This window comes from Oncorhynchus tshawytscha, unplaced genomic scaffold, assembly GCF_018296145.1.
Source record: "Oncorhynchus tshawytscha isolate Ot180627B unplaced genomic scaffold, Otsh_v2.0 Un_contig_5262_pilon_pilon, whole genome shotgun sequence".
In the NCBI taxonomy this organism is placed as follows: domain Eukaryota; kingdom Metazoa; phylum Chordata; class Actinopteri; order Salmoniformes; family Salmonidae; genus Oncorhynchus; species Oncorhynchus tshawytscha.
The window spans coordinates 43433-65188 of record NW_024608508.1 but is presented as its reverse complement, the minus strand read 5'-3'; the positions used below and the strand labels follow the sequence as shown (position 1 = coordinate 65188).

At 41.9% G+C, this 21756-nt stretch overlaps 1 protein-coding gene across 1 annotated transcript in view; it reads right to left on the bottom strand.

The window, feature by feature from the left end:
* Positions 1-13052: 13052 nt before the first annotated feature.
* LOC121843580 (NLR family CARD domain-containing protein 3-like) overlaps positions 13053-21756 on the bottom strand; it is a gene marked incomplete at its 5' end in the record, with an annotated part of 50438 nt that continues 41734 nt past the window's right edge. Inside the window, 3 exon segments of the mRNA XM_042313309.1 lie at positions 13053-13629; positions 14015-14061; positions 14503-14661. Coding sequence (XP_042169243.1) covers positions 13109-13629; positions 14015-14061; positions 14503-14661 — 727 coding nt within the window.

Genomic DNA, 21756 nt, shown 5'->3' with positions numbered 1-21756 from the left:
ACAAACAAGAAATGATTGATTTTGCAATAATATGTTAAGATAAATGCACAACACAAAGGACTAAAGATCAAGAGGACTAGACGTCAATAGAGTTCCAACGATCAATGGAAATAATGTTTTTTTCTGTAATAGGGGATTATTTATCAATGGGTCAGAGACATGGGAGGAATTTGTCTCGACATTGAGCCTGAAATAGGCCATTGGCCCAATTTTATAGCAAGGAATTATAATTGGTCAACTGTAGGCTAGGGTAGGTTTATACAACTACATCCTGTCCCTTTGTTCTGTGGAAAGAATCACGGAGGAGAGAATCACTGAGGACAGGGGAGAATGAACATCTACCTCTCAGCAAAAACATATATGATTTGTCCTCTTTGAATAAACTTATTTTTCTCCCCCTCATTTGCTTTGGGGGTCTGTGTTATTGAAGAGTAACATCAATTGCTAACACTTGGTGCCGTGACCCAGATGAATTGGTCCAACAACAAGGAAAGACTGAACTGTGTATTGATCCAGGGGAAAGAGAGAGAGAGAGTTTTGAGCCCATTGGATTCAACTGTTAATTTCCTGATTGACTGCTAACATATTGCTGGGTGAGTCCAGACCGATTTCTTTTTTATTCCTTTTATTTTACCAGGTTTTCAAGTTAACCAAGTTGTCTGAGAACACATTCTCATTTACAGCAACGACCTGGGGAATCGTTGCAGGGGAGAGGAGGGGGGGATGAATGAGCCTACTGTTAGCTGGTAATGATTAGGTGATCATGATGGTATGAGGGACAGCTTGAGAATTTAGCCAGGACACCGGGGTTAACACCCCTACTCCTACGATAAGTGCCAAGGTATCTTTAATGACCTCAGAGAGTCAGGACACCCGTTTAACGTCCCATCCGAAAGACGGCACCCTACACAGGGCAGCGTCCCCAATCACTGCCCTGGGACATTGGGATATTTTTTTAGACCAGAGGAAAGAGTGGGACCTATTGGTCCTCCAACACCACTTCAGCAGCGTCTGGTCTCCCATCCAGGGACTGACCAGGACCAACCCTGCTTAGCTTCAGAAGCAAGCCAGCAGTGGGTATATCATTTAAAAGAACCAAATCAGGATAAAATAAGTGCATGCAATGAGTGATACGTATCTGTGATGTATAAGGTATAGTCCTTTGTTTGCACTGTTGCAGGTTTGTTAAATCTCTAGTCCTCTATTAAAAAGGTTTGTTAAATCTCTAGTCCTCTATTAAAAAGGTTTGTTAAATCTCTAGTCCTCTATTAAAAAGGTTTGAGTCCTTCTATTAAAAAGGTTTGAGTCCTTTTTGCGAAAAGAAGTGAGTTGCTAGTTGAGTAGCAATTTTTTGACACGTGGGTAATGAAAGACTTCAACAAGCTTTTGAAGTGAACACAAGTTTTATGGGTAACCAGGCCCTACAGTTTTGAAAAATAAGAGGTTATAAATATATACACTGCTCAAAAAAAATAAAGGGAACACTAAAATAACATCCTAGATCTGAATGAATGAAATATTCTTATGAAATACTTTTTTTCTTTACATAGTTGAATGTGCTGACAACAAAATCACACAAAAATTATCAATGGAAATCAAATGTATCAACCCATGGAGGTCTGGATTTGGAGTCACACTCAAAATTAAAGTGGAAAACCACACTGCAGGCTGATCCAACTTTGATGTAATGTCCTTAAAACAAGTCAAAATGAGGCTCAGTAGTGTGTGTGGCCTCCACGTGCCTGTATGACCTCCCTACAACGCCTGGGCATGCTCCTGATGAGGTGGCAGATGGTTTCCTGAGGGACCTCCTCCCAGACCTGGACTAAAGCATCCGCCACTTGGACAGTCTGTGGTGTGCAACGCGTTGTGGATGGAGCGAGACACATGTCTCAGATGTGCTCAATTGGATTCAGGTCTGGGAACGGGCGGGCCAGTCCATAGCATCAATGCCTTCCTCTTGCAGGAACTGCTGACACACTCCAGCCACATGAGGTCTAGCATTGTCTTGCATTAGAGGAACCCAGGGCCAACCACACCAGCATATGGTCTCACAAGGGGTCTGAGGATTCTCTTGGTACCTAATGGCAGTCAGGCTACCTCTGGATGAAAGCACATGGAGGGCTGTGGGCCCCCAAAGAAATGCCACCCCACACCATGACTGACCCACCGCCTAACTGGTCATGCTGGAGGATGTTGCAGGCAGCAGAACATTCTCCATGGCAACTCCAGACTCTGTCACATGTGCTCAGTGTGAACCTGCTTTCATCTGTGAAGAGCACAGGGTGCCAGTGGCGGATTTGCCAATCTTGGGTGGCCTCCTGGCAAATGCCAAACGTCCTGCACGGTGTTGGGCTGTAAGCAAACCCCCACCTGTGGGACATCGGGCCCTCATACCACCTTTTTTTATGGAGTCTGTTTCCTGACCGTTTGAGCAGACACATGCACATTTGTGATCTTGAGCTGGGTTTTGCAGGCTGTGAGTGCCTCGCTCTCTTGCATTAAAGGTGAGGTAGCAATCTGCTGCTGGGTTGTTGCTCTCATTGCACCTCCGACGTCTCCTGATGGTTGCCCGTCTCCGTCTCCTCCAAGGTTTAGAGCAGAGGTGGTTAGACACAGTAGGTTACCCAACATGGAAGATGAAGGTGTCCCATTTTTGGAGGAATTGAGTGTAATCACCCAGCAGTGAAAAACTTTTGTTTCCACAACTATGGACTGGGAAAGACAAAACTACGACGACATCATCGACAGGCTGTCACGACTGGACAGAAACAATCAACATAATAAACCGGCTGTTAACTAGTGATTATGTTAAGTTTGATTGTTTTTTCTAAGATAGTTTAATGTTAGCTAGCATCTTACCGTGGCTCCTTGCTGCACTCACGTAACAGGTGGTCAGGCTGCCACTCAGTCTCCTCGTGGAGATCAATGTAATCGTCCATAATCGGCGTCCAAAAATGCCGATTACCGATTTTTATGAAAAACTTGAAATCGACCCTAATTAATAGGCCATCGACCTCTATTTGGGACACATTGGTGTGGACAAGATAGTTTATCGTTTTGTGGGCAAATGGTGAAATCCTGGTGTGCGGAAAGAGTCTGAGGCTGTTGTGGCAAATTGCAAGTTTGTATGGAAAACACCAAGAGACGTGTGAAAGTACAGATACGACGAGCCCCTCCAGGACCCTGCAGACATCTACAGCTTGACTACAATACGCTGCCCAAATGTAAAGGACAGGAAGATGTGCTGGTCATTGTTGATCGTTTCTCACGATGAGTTGAAGCCCACCCTACTGAGAACGGAAACGCACAAAACACAGCTAAAATTCTGATTGGAGAAATCAGACAGACAAGTAAAAAGAGACGTGAGACTTCTGAAGGGGGACGTGACGTAGTACCAGGACAGTGGGTGATGGTAACAAACACATGTAACAGAGATGTGGGGAATAACTCCTGAAGGGGGACGTGACGTAGTACCAGGACAGTGGGTGATGGTAACAACCACATGTAACAGAGACAATAGGGCCAGAATGGGAAGGTCATTATCAAGTGTTGCTCATAATAAGGTCAGCAGTGAAAGTCCAGGGAAAATCCCGATGGATACATGTCACTCATTGCAAGGTTTTCCATGTTGATGACAAAGCGGAGACTGGAGAATAAAGAACTGATTGATTAGCAATCGGGGGACAATCTCAGGTGAAGAAGTATACTAAGATGATCAGAACCTGATAAGCTTCTATGTTGTATATGTTGTACTCCGCAGTCGTCATATTAGGGAAATCTAGGTGAAATGTCTAACGTTTTCATGAAAAATCGGGATATCCCCCCAAGCAGACACATCGATGGCTCTGAACGAACTTTATTTAACTCTCTGCAAACTGGAAACGATTTATCCGGAGGCTGCATTCATTGTAGCTGGGGATTTTTAACAAGGCTAATCTGAAAACAAGACTCCTAAATTTTATCAGCATATTGATTGCGCAACCAGGGTGGAAAGACCCTGGATCATTGTTACTCTAACTTCCGCGACGCATATAAGGCCCTGCCCCGCCCCCTTGGCAGATAGAACTGGGACAGAAGCTGTTCTAGAACCTGTGATCCGGAAACTGATTTAACAGGCAGATAGAACTGGGATAGAAGCTGTTCTAGAACCTGTGATCCAGAAACTGATTCAACAGGCAGATAGAACTGTTAAACGTGTTAAACGTGTTAACCCTCGCAAGGCTGCAGGCCCAGACGGCTCTGAGCCGCGCCCTCAGAGCATGCGCAGACCAGCTGGCCAGTGTGTTTACGGACATATTCAATCAATCCCTATACCAGTCTGCTGTTCCCACATGCTTCAAGAGGGCCACCATTGTTCCTGTTCCCAAGAAAGCTAAGGTAACTGAGCTAAACGACTACCGCCCCGTAGCACTCACATCCGTCATCATGAAGTGCTTTGAGAGACTAGTCAAGGACCATATCACCTCCACCCTACCTGACACCCTAGACCCACTCCAATTTGCTTACCGCCCAAATAGGTCCACAGACGATGCAATCTCAACCACACTGCACACTGCCCTAACCCATCTGGACAAGAGGAATACCTATGTGAGAATGCTGTTCATCGACTACAGCTCGGCATTCAACACCATAATACCCTCCAAGCTCGTCATCAAGCTCGAGACCCTGGGTCTCGACCCCGCCCTGTGCAACTGGGTACTGGACTTCCTGACGGGCCGCCCCAGGTGGTGAGGGTAGGCAACAACATCTCCTCCCCGCTGATCCTCAACACTGGGGCCCCACAAGGGTGCGTTCTGAGCCCTCTCCTGTACTCCCTGTTCACCCATGACTGCGTGGCCACGCACGCTCCAACTCAATCATCAAGTTTGCGGACGACACAACAGTGGTAGGCTTGATTACCAACAACGACGAGACGGCCTACAGGGAGGAGGTGAGGGCCCTCGGAGTGTGGTGTCAGGAAAATAACCTCACACTCAACGTCAACAAAACTAAGGAGATGATTGTGGACTTCAGGAAACAGCAGAGGGAACACACCCCCATCCACATCGATGGAACAGTAGTGGAGAGGGTAGCAAGTTTTAAGTTCCTCGGCATACACATCACAGACAAACTGAATTGGTCCACTCACACAGACAGCATCGTGAGGAAGGCGCTGCAGCGCCTCTTCAACCTCAGGAGGCTGAAGAAATTCGGCTTGTCACCAAAAGCACTCACAAACTTCTACAGATGCACAATCGAGAGCATCCTGGCGGGCTGTATCACCGCCTGGTATGGCAACTGCACCGCCCTCAACCGTAAGGCTCTCCAGAGGGTAGTGAGGTCTGCACAACGCATCACCGGGGCAAACTACCTGCCCTCCAGGACACCTACACCACCCGATGCTACAGGAAGGCCATAAAGATCATCAAGGACATCAACCACCCGAGCCACTGCCTGTTCACCCCGCTGCCATCCAGAAGGCGAGGTCAGTACAGGTGCATCAAAGCTGGGACCGAGAGACTGAAAAACAGCTTCTATCTCAAGGCCATCAGACTGTTAAACAGCCACCACTAACATTGAGTGGCTACTGCCAACACACTGTCAATGACTCTGACTCTACTCCAGCCACTTTAATAATGGGAATTGATGGGAAATGATGTAAATATATCACTAGCCACTTTAAACAATGCTACCTTATATGATGTTACTTACCCTACATTATTCATCTCATATGCATACATAGATACTGTACTCTATATTATCGGCTGCATCCTTATGTAATACATGTATCACTAGCCACTTTAACTATGCCACTTGGTTTACATACTCATCTCATATGTATATACTGTACTCGATATCATCTACTGTATCTTGCCTATGCTGCTCTGTACCATCACTCATTCATATATCCTTATGTACATATTCTTTATCCCCTTACACTGTGTATAAGACAGTAGTTTTTTGGAATTGTTAGTTAGATTACTTGTTCGTTATTACTGCATTGTCGGAACTAGAAGCACAAGCATTTTGCTACACTCGCATTAACATCTGCTAACCATGTGTATGTGACAAATACAATTTGATTTGATTTGATTTGATTTATATCATATACACCCCTTCCTAGACAAGACCACAGAGAGACGTGACTGGCACACAGACACTTTTTCCCCATTAATCTCACCATCCCTTCACGTGGTTTAGGAATAGTTTACAGACACATTCACAGATAAGACTAACCCAACCTCTCCCTCTCTTGGCCCAAGTAACTTTTCCCACATAAACATGCTCATGAAAATGAATAAAACATCTTATTTATAAATGTTATCTAAAGGATTCTGATTCGGCCACGACACACTGCTACTCTCTGTTAATCTTATATGCATAGTCACTTCAACTATACATTCATGTACATACTACCTCACTTGGCCCGACCAACCAGTGCTCATTGGCTAACTGGGCTATCTGCATTGTGTCCCACCACCCGCCAACCCCTCTTTTTTTTTGCGCTACTGCTACTCTCTGTTCATCATATATGCATAGTCACTTGAACCATACCCACATGTGCATACTACCTCAATAAGCCGGACTAACCGGTGTCTGTATGTAGCCTTGCTACTCTTATTTTCAAATGTCTTTTACTGTTGTTTTATTTCATTACTTACCTACACACACACACACATACCTTTTTTTTTGCACAATTGGTTAGAGCCTGTAAGCATTTCACTGTTTGATCTAAACCTGTATTCGGCGCACGTGACAAATAAACTTGTGTTTGATTTTATTTGACTGTAGGTCTCATGTAGCCTATTAAAATATCAACTGAAGTCTGGACACTGACTGTTGGTCTCATGTAGTCTATTATAATATTAACTGAAGTCTGGACACTGACAGTAGTCTATTATAATATTAACTGAAGTCTGGACACTGACTGTAGGTATCATGTAGTCTATTATAATATTAACTGAAGTCTGGACACTGACTGTAGTCTATTATAATATTAACTGAAGTCTGGACACTGACTGTAGTCTATTACAATAATAATTGAAGTCTGGACACTGACTAGTCTATTATAATATTAACTGAAGTCTGGACACTGACTGTAGACCTCATGTAGTCTATTATAATAGTAACTGAAGTCTGGACACTGACTGTAGGTCTCATGTAGTCTATTATAATATTAACTGAAGTCTGGACACTGACTGTAGTCTATTATAATATTAACTGAAGTCTGGACACTGACTGTAGGTATCATGTAGTCTATTATAATATTAACTGAAGTCTGGACACTGACTGTAGTCTATTATAATATTAACTGAAGTCTGGACACTGACTGTAGGTATCATGTAGTCTATTATAATATTAACTGAAGTCTGGACACTGACTGTAGTCTATTATAATATTAACTGAAGTCTGGACACTGACTGTAGTCTATTACAATAATAATTGAAGTCTGGACACTGACTAGTCTATTATAATATTAACTGAAGTCTGGACACTGACTGTAGACCTCATGTAGTCTATTATAATAGTAACTGAAGTCTGGACACTGACTGTAGGTCTCATGTAGTCTATTATAATATTAACTGAAGTCTGGACACTGACTGTAGTCTATTATAATATTAACTGAAGTCTGGACACTGACTGTACGTCTCATGTACGTCTCATGTAGTCTATTATAATATTAACTGAAGTCTGGACACTGACTGTAGTCTATTACAATAATAATTGAAGTCTGGACACTGACTAGTCTATTATAATATTAACTGAAGTCTGGACACTGACTGTAGACCTCATGTAGTCTATTATAATAGTAACTGAAGTCTGGACACTGACTGTAGGTCTCATGTAGTCTATTATAATATTAACTGAAGTCTGGACACTGACTGTAGTCTATTATAATATTAACTGAAGTCTGGACACTGACTGTAGGTATCATGTAGCCTATTATAATATTAACTGAAGTCTGGACACTGACTGTAGGTATCATGTAGCCTATTATAATATTAACTGAAGTCTGGACACTGACTGTAGGTATCATGTAGCCTATTATAATATTAACTGAAGTCTGGACACTGACTGTAGGTATCATGTAGTCTATTATAATATTAACTGAAGTCTGGACACTGACTGTAGGTATCATGTAGCCTATTATAATATTAACTGAAGTCTGGACACTGACTGTAGGTATCATGTAGCCTATTATAATATTAACTGAAGTCTGGACACTGACTGTAGGTATCATGTAGTCTATTATAATATTAACTGAAGTCTGGACACTGACTGTAGTCTATTATAATATTAACTGAAGTCTGGACACTGACTGTAGTCTATTATAATAATAACTGAAGTCTGGACACTGACTAGCCTATTATAATATTAACTGAAGTCTGGACTCTGACTGTAGACCTCATGTAGTCTATTATAATATTAACTGAAGTCTGGACACTGACTAGTCTATTATAATAGTAACTGAAGTCTGGACACTGACTGTAGGTCTCATGTAGTCTATTATAATATCAACTGAAGTCTGGACACTGAATAATCTATTATAATATTAAGTGAAGTCTGGACACTGACTGTAGTCTATTATAATATTAACTGAAGTCTGGACACTGACTGTAGGTATCATGTAGCCTATTATAATATTAACTGAAGTCTGGACACTGACTGTAGGTATCATGTAGTCTATTATAATATTAACTGAAGTCTGGACACTGACTGTAGTCTATTATAATATTAACTGAAGTCTGGACACTGACTGTAGTCTATTATAATAATAACTGAAGTCTGGACACTGACTAGCCTATTATAATATTAACTGAAGTCTGGACTCTGACTGTAGACCTCATGTAGTCTATTATAATATTAACTGAAGTCTGGACACTGACTAGTCTATTATAATAGTAACTGAAGTCTGGACACTGACTGTAGGTCTCATGTAGTCTATTATAATATCAACTGAAGTCTGGACACTGAATAATCTATTATAATATTAAGTGAAGTCTGGACACTGACTGTAGTCTATTATAATATTAACTGAAGTATTGACACTGACTGTAGGTCTCATGTAGTCTATTATAATATTAACTGAAGTCTGGACACTGACTGTAGACCTCATGTAGTCTATTATAATATTAACTGAAGTCTGGACACTGACTGTAGTCTATTATAATATTAACTGAAGTCTGGACACTGACTGTAGGTATCATGTAGCCTATTATAATATTAACTGAGGTCTGGACACTGACTGTAGGTATCATGTAGCCTATTATAATATTAACTGAAGTCTGGACACTGACCATGTAGACTATTATAATATTAACTGAAGTCTGGACACTGACCATGTAGTCTTTTATATTATTAACTGAAGTCTGGACACTGACTGTAGGTATCATGTAGCCTATTATAATATGAACTGAAGTCTGGACACTGACTGTAGGTATCATGTAGTCTATTATAATATTAACTGAAGTCTGGATACTGACTGTAGTCTATTATAATATTAACTGAAGTCTGGACACTGACTGTAGACCTCATGTAGTCTATTATAATAATAACTGAAGTCTGGACACTGACTAGCCTATTATAATATTAACTGAAGTCTGGACACTGACTGTAGACCTCATGTAGTCTATTATAATATTAACTGATGTCTGGACACTGACTGTAGGTATCATGTAGTCTATTATAATATTAACTGAAGTCTGGATACTGACTGTAGTCTATTATAATATTAACTGAAGTCTGGACACTGACTGTAGACCTCATGTAGTCTATTATAATAATAACTGAAGTCTGGACACTGACTAGCCTATTATAATATTAACTGAAGTCTGGACACTGACTGTAGACCTCATGTAGTCTATTATAATATTAACTGATGTCTGGACACTGACTGTAGGTCTCATGTAGTCTATTATAATATCAACTGAAGTCTGGACACTGACTGTAGACCTCATGTAGTCTATTATAATATTAACTGAAGTCTGGACACTGACTGTAGGTCTCATGTAGTCTATTATAATATCAACTGAAGTCTGGACACTGACTGTAGACCTCATGTAGTCTATTATAATAATAACTGAAGTCTGGACACTGACTAGCCTATTATAATATCAACTGAAGTCTGGACACTGACTGTAGACCTCATGTAGTCTATTATAATAATAACTGAAGTCTGGACACTGACTGTAGACCTCATGTAGTCTATTATAATAATAACTGAAGTCTGGACACTGACTAGCCTATTATAATATTAACTGAAGTCTGGACACTGACTGTAGACCTCATGTAGTCTATTATAATATTAACTGATGTCTGGACACTGACTGTAGGTCTCATGTAGTCTATTATAATATCAACTGAAGTCTGGACACTGACTGTAGACCTCATGTAGTCTATTATAATATTAACTGAAGTCTGGACACTGACTGTAGTCTATTATAATATTTAATGAAGTCTGGACACTGACTGTACGTCTCATGTACGTCTCATGTAGTCTATTATAATATTAACTGAAGTCTGGACACTGACAGTAGTCTATTATAATATTAACTGAAGTCTGGACACTGACTGTACGTCTCATGTACGTCTCATGTAGTCTATTATAATATTAACTGAAGTCTGGACACTGACCATGTAGTCTTTTATATTATTAACTGACGTCTGGACACTGACTGTAGGTATCATGTAGCCTATTATAATATTAACTGAAGTCTGGACACTGACCATGTAGTCTATTATAATATTAACTGAAGTCTGGACACTGACCATGTAGTCTTTTATATTATTAACTGAAGTCTGGACACTGACTGTAGGTATCATGTAGTCTATTATAATATGAACTGAAGTCTGGACACTGACTGTAGTCTATTATAATAGTAACTGAAGTCTGGACACTGACTGTAGTCTATTATAATATTAACTGAAGTCTGGACACTGACTGTAGTCTATTATAATAGTACCTGAAGTCTGGACACTGACTGTAGGTCTCATGTAGTCTATTATAATATTAACTGAAGTCTGGACACTGACTGTAGGTATCATGTAGCTTATTATAATATTTGTAAATTTAAGGAGAGCCACACACTGTAGGAGCTCAGATACAATAATTGAATAACCTAATAACCAACGTTTAGACAGACAAGCTGTCTTCATCTGGGTATAATGACAACCACTGAGGGTCACTAGTTTATATAGCATCAAAGGAAACACACAGGTGTCTGTAACCAAGGCCGGGTGTGGCCTGATATCATTGGTTCATTTACAGAGATAAAAATATGAATGGATACCGTACGATCATAGATACAATATGGCTACATAGACCTACAAACATTTACAATGAACAGCAAAATCACAATAATCACAAGAATGACTTCAGATCAAAGTCTACGTTGAGACCGAAGGGAGAAGGTCTTTAAATTAAAGATCCGAGCAGCTTCTTGTTTTAAAAATAAATTGTCGAGGTCACCCCCTCTCCAAGGCTTCCAAAAAGTGGGCCACAACTGGGTACGTCAAGTTTTTACACTTAATGGTGCTACGATGCTCCGAGATTCATACTTTAAATTAGCGCTTAGTTTTACCCACATAATTCTTACCACAAGGATAAATAACTGCCTTAGTGGAGGTGATAACACCTTTGATTGGATCTGTTTCCCTGTTTGGGTGTTAATCTACATCTGTAAGTGCCACTGCAGCCCTTATAGTTTCCATCCAGTAGAGGTGCAAATATATGTTGTGCAGGGTATTCTGTTTACCAATTGATCACTGAGATTTCTGCTCCACTAAGGTAACATCATGACCAACTTCCAAGTCTGTACTGTTTCAGAGAAACATCATGACCAACTTCCAAGTCTGTACTGTTTCAGAGAAACATCATGACCAACTTCCAAGTCTGTACTGTTTCAGAGAAACATCATGACCAACTTCCAAGTCTGTACTGTTTCAGAGAAACATCATGACCAACTTTAGTCTTTACTGTTTCAGAGAAACATCATGACCAACTTTAGTCTTTACTGTTTCAGAGAAACATCATGACCAACTTTAGTCTTTACTGTTTTAGAGAAACATCATGACCAACTTTAGTCTTTACTGTTTTAGAGAAACATCATGACCAACTTTAGTCTTCTGTGTTTTAGAGAAACATCATGACCAACTTTAGTCTTTACTGTTTTAGAGAAACATCATGACCAACTTTAGTCTTCTGTGTTTTAGAGAAACATCATGACCAACTTTAGTCTCTACTGTTTTAGAGAAACATCATGACCAACTTTAGTGTTCTGTGTTTCAGAGAAACATCATGACCTTAACAAGCTTTTCTTGTTTCAAGTTTTTTATTATGAAAAGTACAATATATCCTTGTATACTTGTACAACTATGGAGCATATATATATAATTGTTAAATTTGTTTTCAACATAAAAGACAACAAAATATCACATTGGTATTTTAATCAGTGTTATTGTCCTCACAATTATAGGAAAACGAACATGTGTGTGTGTGTGTGTGTCCAATGTGTGTGTGTGTGTGTCCACTATGTGTGTGTTTGTCCAGTGTGTGTGTCCACTGTGTTTATGTGTGTGTGTTTGTTTGTCTAGTGTGTGTCTGTGAGTCCAGTGTGTGTGTATGTGTGTGTCCAGTGTGTGTGTGTGTGTGTGTGTGTGTGTGTGTGTGTGTGTGTTTGTGTGTGTGTGTGTGTTGTGTGTGTCCAGTGTGTGTGTCCAGTGTGTGTGTGTGTGTCCAGTGTGTGTGTGTGTGTGTGTGTGTGTTGTGTGTGTCCAGTGTGTGTGTGTGCAGGTGTGTGTGTGTCCAGTGTGTGTGTGTGTCCAGTGTGTGTGTTTGTCCAGTGTGTGTGTGTGTCCAGTGTGTGTGTGTGTGTGTGTGTCCAATGTGTGTGTGAGTCCAGTGTGTGAATCCAGTGTGTGTGTGTGTGTCCAGTGTGTGTGTCCAGCAGATGTGTGTGTCCAGTGTGTGTGTGTGTGTGTCCAGTGTGTGTCCAGCAGATGTGTGTGTGTCCAGTGTGTGTCTGTGTGTGTCCAGTGTGTGTGTGTGTGTGTCCAGTGTGTGTGTTTTGTGTGTCTGTGTGTCCAGCGTGTGTGTGTGTTCAGTGTGTGTGTGTCATGTTATTATTTAAAGGGACACTGAGGAGCCAATCCAAACTCCAAACCCTGGATAGAGGGGCTCAGTGAATGTGGAGGTGAATGTGATCAGGTGGGTCAGTGTGTCAGAGGAGGCTCTATAGAAGGACAGAGTGCCGGCTGGCCAGTCCAGATACACTCCTACTCTGTGGGAGCTGGAGGAGGGGACGTCTATGGTAGTGGGATTATTATTGTGCCTGGCAATGTAACTGTTGTCAGAGCAGGACAGACTCCAGGACTTGTCATTGTATCCAAGACAACAGTCCTCACCCCTTCCTCTCCTGCTGATTCCTTTATATGTCACTCCTATAACAGCCCCCCCACTCCACTCTACCTCCCAGTAACAGTGCCCAGTCAGACCCTCTCTACACAGCACCAGTCTACAGTCATCAAATCTCTCTGGGTGATCAGGATACGGCTGCTCCTCTCTCCTCCATGTCACCTTTCTGTTCCCCTCAGACAGAGAGAGGTGTCTGTGTGCTGTGTTTGGGTCCAGTGTGAGATCACAGACATCTGATGGATGAAACCAGACACAAAATTAGAAATCATCATCATTCACATTAGAATGTTAACTCACTTTTCACTAATTAATTTGATGTAGATGTTTCTAGGTATCAAAAGGAGAAGTTAAGGTAACTTGAGACTTGTTATGATCATATGTTATACACACATTTATTCCCAAAGCAACTCACACACACACACACACACACACACACACACACACACACACACACATTTGCAACTCTTTGTAAACTTTGGTGTCCCTGATTTCTGCTTCTGTAGAACTACAGCTGATATTTAATATGACCAAGTAAGTAATGATGGTGGTCTTTGACTTTGACTTAACTTGAATTAAGACTTATTCTTAGTCATATTCTTCACAGCAGTCAACACTCACATTTTCTAAGTCCAGGTTTCATTCTGTTCTCTCCACCATGTTCCACACTGTAGTGGTAAGCAGAAGAACAGACCGTCATTGAGGGATACACCTGAACTCACACACACACAGTCACTCAGACACACACACACACACACACACACACACACACACACACACACACACACACACACACACACACACTGGACACACACAGTCACTCAGACACACACACACACACACTGGACACACACAGACACTCAGACACACACACACACACACACAGGACACACTGGACACACACACACGCACTCACACACACACACATAGACACACACACACACACACACACACACACACACACACAGGACACACTGGACACACACACACACACACACGCACACAGTCAGCAAATAACCTTCTCTAAGTGTTGGTAAGAATGTTTATCTTAACTAGCCTGATAAGTCCAACATGTCTGATATGAACATTGACATAAACCCTCTACATACTTGAGTTTCTCCAGTCTGCAGTGTGGATCCTCCAGTCTGACTCCTGAGTCTCCTGGGTGATTGTAGCTCAGATCCAGCTCTCTCAGGTGTGAGGGGTTTGACCTCAGAGCTGAGACCAGAGAAGCACAGCCTTCCTCTGTGACTAGACATCCTGACAGCCTGCAAAGAGTCAAATCATATTACAAACTAACTGCTATTCTTTGGTGGTGAAAATAGTGGCAGTATATTTTTTCAACATATTCAGATATATCAGTGTCCTGAAACCTGCCATATCTATTCATAAATTAAATATTGCATCATTATTAGAAATGACAAATGATCAAAGTATTGACTACAGTTAGAAAAATGTATAGTGCAAATATTCATTCATTCATTCATGTCCAACTTTCACAGTACTGTCCAGTACTGATGGTTCATTAACGTCTATAAATATATTAAAATTGTCTTTGAAGCTCCCATTATAAAACAGGCAATATATAATATAAAACCAAACTTTGGATAATTAGGGAAAAAAAATCTGTTCATAATGTTCTAATAATGTGCTATCAGAGGGGGTAGTCCCCACTCGCCCGCTAATTAGTGAACCTCCACCCACAAATGGATTGTTCTCTGACCTCAGCAGCGATACCAACCCTAATTATGCCATTAGTGGAAAAGCAGACAACAATGCTTTCCAAAATCAACCACAGGCCTCGTAAAGTTTCTCTCCAGTCCCTGATGTTTTGCCACCCAAGATTGGCATCTGTCCAATACCGCAGTGCACAGCTGAAGCACGAGCAGGTAATGGGAGACAAAGGGACAGGTGGTGAGAACTGAGAAACCAATGACAAATGCAGAAAAGAGAACAATTCTGCTAGCTATGGAACTGAGCTTGAAAACTGAAAAATTAAATGTAATTGCAAAAACGTATGACGATGAACAAGCACAAGCTCTTCAACAATATCGTCTTCCACAGGAACAAAATCATATATCAAAGTAGATCAATCTGAAGCGTTATCTACAAACAGGAGCTCAACTTGATAACATGAGGTTTAGTTGAACGTTACTCAAAGTAACACAGTTCAAAACGCTGCAGACCAAAGACGAGGAACACAATGACAAAGTTGGATGACAAATCAGCAGAACGCATTGAAGTCGCTGACAAAATGAATGATGAGAGAACTCAGGTGATGTAGATGGAAATATTGATTTCTAAGCAAGCGGAGGAAATCTCATCACTGAATCTCTCGCTCCGTACTCAAGACCTCTATCTGCAAACCATGACAGATAAGTTTGAGACCGAAAGGAGCAAGTTTGACACTCACGTGTCCAAACTCAGTACTCTAAGTGCTCAAGTGGACTCTGCAATGCAGCAGAATACCACCCTTAGGTACCATCTGGAGGAAGTCCAGAATGGTCACGCTCGACAGCGTGACTACCAATCCAGGCAACCGGAGCCCTGTACTCACAGGAGTAAAGACGATAGGTTTCAGACCTTGCCTCCCTCAAGTGTCCCTCAGTCTTCTCCTATTGGCCATTCGGCACTGAGTAATATTGCACCTCTTGGCCAGCAAAGCCAAAGCTTGGCCTTTCAGCCCCAATCTCTCCACAGGATGAAGCCAACCCTCTGCCCGCTTGGCGCGGAATACCTTGACAAACTCATCAAGAATTTCCCCACCTTTGACCCCATTCCAGGTAAGCCAAACGATACTGAGACGTTCCTAGCTGACATAGAGGACGTGTTAGATGGCTACCCGAACGCTACGGGTTCTGACAGGGTTTACCTGTTGAAGCGAACGTCAAATAGACACGTGACAAGGTTCATTCGTATACAACAGCAACACGTGCTAAATGACTACGCTAAACTTGCCACAGCTTTGTAATTAGAATTCGGTGGTTCTGCGACTCGCAAACACGATAGCTCACTGGCTAACACGGTCAAACAAGCTCGGAATGAACACCCACAAGCTTACTATCATAGGCTTCGTTCAGCTTACTTTGGCCTACTCACTGAAACAGGCATGGAAGACCTGTTACCATTTAAACAAATGTTCCTGTCGAACATGTATCCCACCTTCATTACCTACTTGGGCCCTGCCGCCCACGTTGGCTTGCCTATCTTACAACTCAGAGAGCTTGCAAGCACAGCTTTTGAGGCATCAAAAGTTCGCAACGCTAAGAGCCCTGACCACTCTGTTTTGAAGTTTGACCAGGAGCACTCACTCCAGTTAGAGGGTGCATTATCAGGTATTGGAGCGTTGAGAGATGACGCACAACAACAGTTTCTACCACGAAACCATGATTCCAATAACCTCTGCAGTCGAAATAACTGTAAAGTACGTCGCCATCAACATGACTACCGCTACAATCGACCTGTTCACTACGTTCCTGCACCTAACCCACACAAAGTGTCAGAGCACAAGGGTAACAAAGGATTGAAGGATGATCAAAAACGTAGACCAATGTTCTCCAGAAGTTCCACTACATGAAGAACTAAAGCGAGAAACATTTGAGAAAAGGGTAAAAGATAAGTCACAAGGACTAGACGGGGAATTACCGGACACCAGGTCCACAGGAATTAACACCCATAGCAAGGACGTTAAAGTTCAAATCTCTCCCGCTCTCATCCGAGACCCTATCCAGGGCCCGCTTGATCAAGAAACAAGCCACCGGGTTTTGTCTATAGACTCTGATACAAAGGTTGCGAAGACAAAGGTCAAACGCTTCGTTAAAGCCAAGCCCACTCAATATCTGAAAAGTCGATCTGCTTCCACCTTGAACAGAATTGACACATCACGTTGTTGCGAAGAACCACTCCACTTTGTGGGGAACATGTTCACTAAACACGAATTGAAACGACCATAGCTGGAAACAGTCCTGGAGGACTGCTTAACTTGTCATGCACTAATTGATTCGGGTGCGACGATATCACTCATCTCTCAAACATTGTTTGATGATCTCAAAAGGGCTTTGAAGCCAACTAAATGTTGGTTAAAAGTGGAACGATGAGACACTACACTTCGAGGGGTCACTCACACTACCTCGCCTCTCACATTGAGAGTCATGCTGAAACTACACTTCAAGGACGTATTGCTCATTCACCCTGTGTATGTTACCAGCCTCAAAACTGTAACCCTGCTACTTGGAGCAGACTTAATTAATCGGTTACTCCCATTGATGGATTGGAAAACCAACCAGGTATGGTCACAGGCCACCGTGCCTTCTGTACCGACCACACTGTCTTCCCCTAACGCTAGCTGCAACGCAGTCATTCACGAGGGGTATCTGTCGAAAGCACCTCTTGGGAAAGAGACGTTTAGAAACATCTTGGGGCAGAATCCGATCCAAGGAGATATTACAATATCTCGACACATTCCATCAGCCAATCTGATTGACCATTCTTGTCATGATTTCGAGCCAGCTGTCTCTGTGAATGAGCAACTTCCCTCCTCCTTGCAGTCATGCAATACGGTAGTTGAGATGAACGTCTCTTGCCCTTCGGACACTTCCGCAAACACTGCGGCCGTCTCAGCAAGAAAAACATTGATATGCAGAGTATACTCTGCTTCCGATGACACACCTTACACTTTGTGGGGGACTGTCAACCCTTACAATGACACTAATGACGTCGATCCAGCAACTGACCCGGTGACTCCCACTGGTGAAACACTTTGCGATATCACAGACCGATATCCTCATCTCAGTTCGCAGGTACTGAAGAGGTTGCCACACGCGGACGCGGTGGGGACTGACAGAACTCGGCAGCCCACTGAGGGTGCTGTAGAATGGAAATACTCTCATCATTATTCCCAGAACTGTCATTTCTGAAGTCTGTCAACTGTAGCATGTCCAAGCTGTTTGTGAAGTTAACAATACAATGTGTTTTTCCTTTGTGTTCATGTTCTCTGTGATGTCAGAATCTACATGTGCTGTCAGAATCTACATGTTCTCTGTGATGTCAGAATCTACATGTGCTGTCAGAATCTACATGTGCTCTGTGGTGTCAGAATCTACATGTGCTGTCAGAATCTACATGTTCTCTGTGATGTCAGAATCTACATGTGCTGTCAGAATCTACATGTGCTGTCAGAATCTACATGTGCTGTCAGAATCTCCATGTGATGTCAGAATCTCCATGTTCTCTGTGATGTCAGAATCTCCATGTTCTCTGTGATGTCAGAATCTCCATGTTCTCTTTGACTGTCAGAATCTCCATGTGCTGTCAGAATCTCCATGTGCTGTCAGAATCTCCATGTGCTGTCAGAATCTCCATGTGCTGTCAGAATCTCCATGTGATGTCAGAATCTCCATGTGCTGTCAGAATCTCCATGTGCTGTCAGAATCTCCATGTGCTGTCAGAATCTCCATGTGCTGTCAGAATCTCCATGTGCTCTGTGGTGTCAGAATCTCCATGTGCTCTGTGATGTCAGAATCTCCATGTGCTGTGATGTCAGAATCTCCATGTGCTGTCAGAATCTCCATGTGCTGTCAGAATCTCCATGTTCTGTGTGATGTCAGAATCTCCATGTGCTGTCAGAATCTCCATGTGCTGTCAGAATCTCCATGTGCTGTCAGAATCTCCATGTGATGTCAGAATCTCCATGTGCTGTCAGAATCTCCATGTGATGTCAGAATCTCCATGTGCTGTCAGAATCTCCATGTGCTGTCAGAATCTCCATGTGCTGTCAGAATCTCCATGTGCTGTGTGGTGTCAGAATCTCCATGTGCTGTGTGGTGTCAGAATCTCCATGTGCTCTGTGTCCATCAGAATACAATTCTTACATGGACTCTGTGTGATGTCTTTGTCTAAAATGTTTACACAATAGTGGCCTGAGGTAGTAAGTTCAAGGGTCACTGGTTGTTTAATCATCACTGCCTTGTCATTTTTTATGTCTAGCATAGCCCCTGCCTTCTTGAGGGAAGCTTTGCTTAATAGTAAAGGGATATCTGTAGGGACCACCTCTGTTTCAATGTGACACTTAGTCTGACCAATTTTTGCTGGTATCTTGACTCTCTTGGTAGAATGAACGGTTCTCCCATCTCTAAATTTGAAAGCTCTGTTGTTTGGTTTGTCAATCATATGTTGTACTTCTTTCATATTTAGTTCACTGACACAGCTATCAAGCCATTTCCTAAGGATTCAACTCTAAAGATCTCATTATCAACCACAGCAGACCCTAAGGATTCAACTATGAAGATCTCAGTATCAACCACAGCAGACCCTAAGGATTCAACTACATAGATAGATCTCAGTATCAACCACAGCAGACCCTAAGGATTCAACTATACAGATCTCAGTATCAACCACAGCAGACCCTAAGGATTCAACTACACAGATCTCAGTATCAACCACAGCAGACCCTAAGGATTCAACTATAAAGATCTCACTATCAACCACAGCAGACCCTAAGGATTCAACTATACAGATCTCAGTATCAACCACAGCAGACCCTAAGGATTCAACTATACAGATCTCCTGGTTGAGACCGAACCATGTCTTTAGTACATGTCTTTAGTACATGGTTAGTAACCAGATTAGTAACAAGGACAGATTAGTAACCAGTGACCAGATTAGTAACCAGTGTCCAGATTAGTAACCAGTGTCCAGATTAGTAACCAGTGTCCAGATTAGTAACCAGTGACCAGATGAGTAACCAGTGTCCAGTGTAGTAACCAGTGTCACAGATTAGTAACCAGTGTCCAGATTAGTAACCAGTGTCCAGATTAGTAACCAGTGTCCAGATTAGTAACCAGTGTCCAGATTAGTAACTAACACTGCATCCAGATTAGTAACCGGTGTCCAGATTAGTAACCAGTGTCCAGATTAGTAACCAGTGTCCAGATAGTAACCAGTGACCAGATTAGTAACCAGTGTCCAGATTAGAACCAGTGTCCAGATTAGTAACCAGTGTCCAGATTAGTAACCAGTGACCAGATTAGTGACCAGTGTCCAGATTAGTGACCAGTGTCCAGATTAGTAACCAGTGTCATCAGATTAGTAACCAGTGTCCAGATTAGTAACCAGTGACCAGATTAGTAACCAGTGTCCAGATTAGTAACCAGTGTCCTAGATTAGTAACCAGTGTCCAGATTAGTAATCACTGACCAGATTAGTAACCAGTGTCCAGATTAGTAACCAGTGTCCAGATTAGTAACCAGTGTCCAGATTAGTAACCGGTGACCAGATTAGTAACCAGTGTCCAGATTAGTAACCAGTGTCCAGATTAGTAACCAGTGTCCAGATTAGTAACCAGTGTCCAGATTAGTAATCGTGTGACCAGATTAGTAACCAGTGTCCAGATTAGTAACCAGTGTCCAGATTAGTAATCAAAGGTGACCAGATTAGTAACCAGTGTCCAGATTAGTAACCAGTGTCCAGATTAGTAACCAGTGTCCAGATTAGTAACCAGTGTCCAGATTAGTAACACGGTGACCAGATTAGTAACCAGTGTCCAGATTAGTAACCAGTGTCCAGATTAGTAACCAGTGTCCAGATTAGTAACCAGTGTCCAGATTAGTAACCAGTGTCCAGATTAGTAACCAGTGTCCAGATTAGTAACCAGTGTCCAGATTCCAAGTTCATTTTTCCAACTTTCATACAAGCTCTTCTCGTGGAAGCGAAGTGGCACATTGTAGTTATTAGCCATCCTCTGCTACCAATGTTAACTTAAAATGACACAACGACTATGTTCCTGTTGAACAACGTTTACTAAACCATATTTACAATACATGGTTACCATGGTTACCATGACACTCAGGCCAGGTCCATCAACACTGTGCCTCCCAGGTGTACTAATAACAGAGTGATATCACCATTGTAACAGAAATATAGGGGGACTTAAAACATGAATTTAACACACAGTCCAAACAAAATATATTTTGACAGTGAAGCTAATATTGTAAATGAAAGCACTTTGTGTATCCAGTCCCCCATTTGAAGAAGTCAAAGTAGTCCGACCAATTGTATTAAAGTAGTCAAACATTTTGTATTTGTTCCCAAACTCATTGGATGCATTTGCAGTTTGTTTTGGTTGTGTTTTGGGTTATGGTTATGTTTTACCCAATAGTAACTGAATGGTGGATGATGACTGGATTAATTGTATGTCTAAGTGAGTAGATAACATGTTTCTAAACACAACTAAATGAATCCCGATGATGCCAGAATTAATACAAATCATAAATCAATCATGAAAAATGAGTGAGATAGTCACAGAGGCTACAACAAAACATGCTAACCTCTCACCATTACCAATAACAGAGACTACAACAAAACAT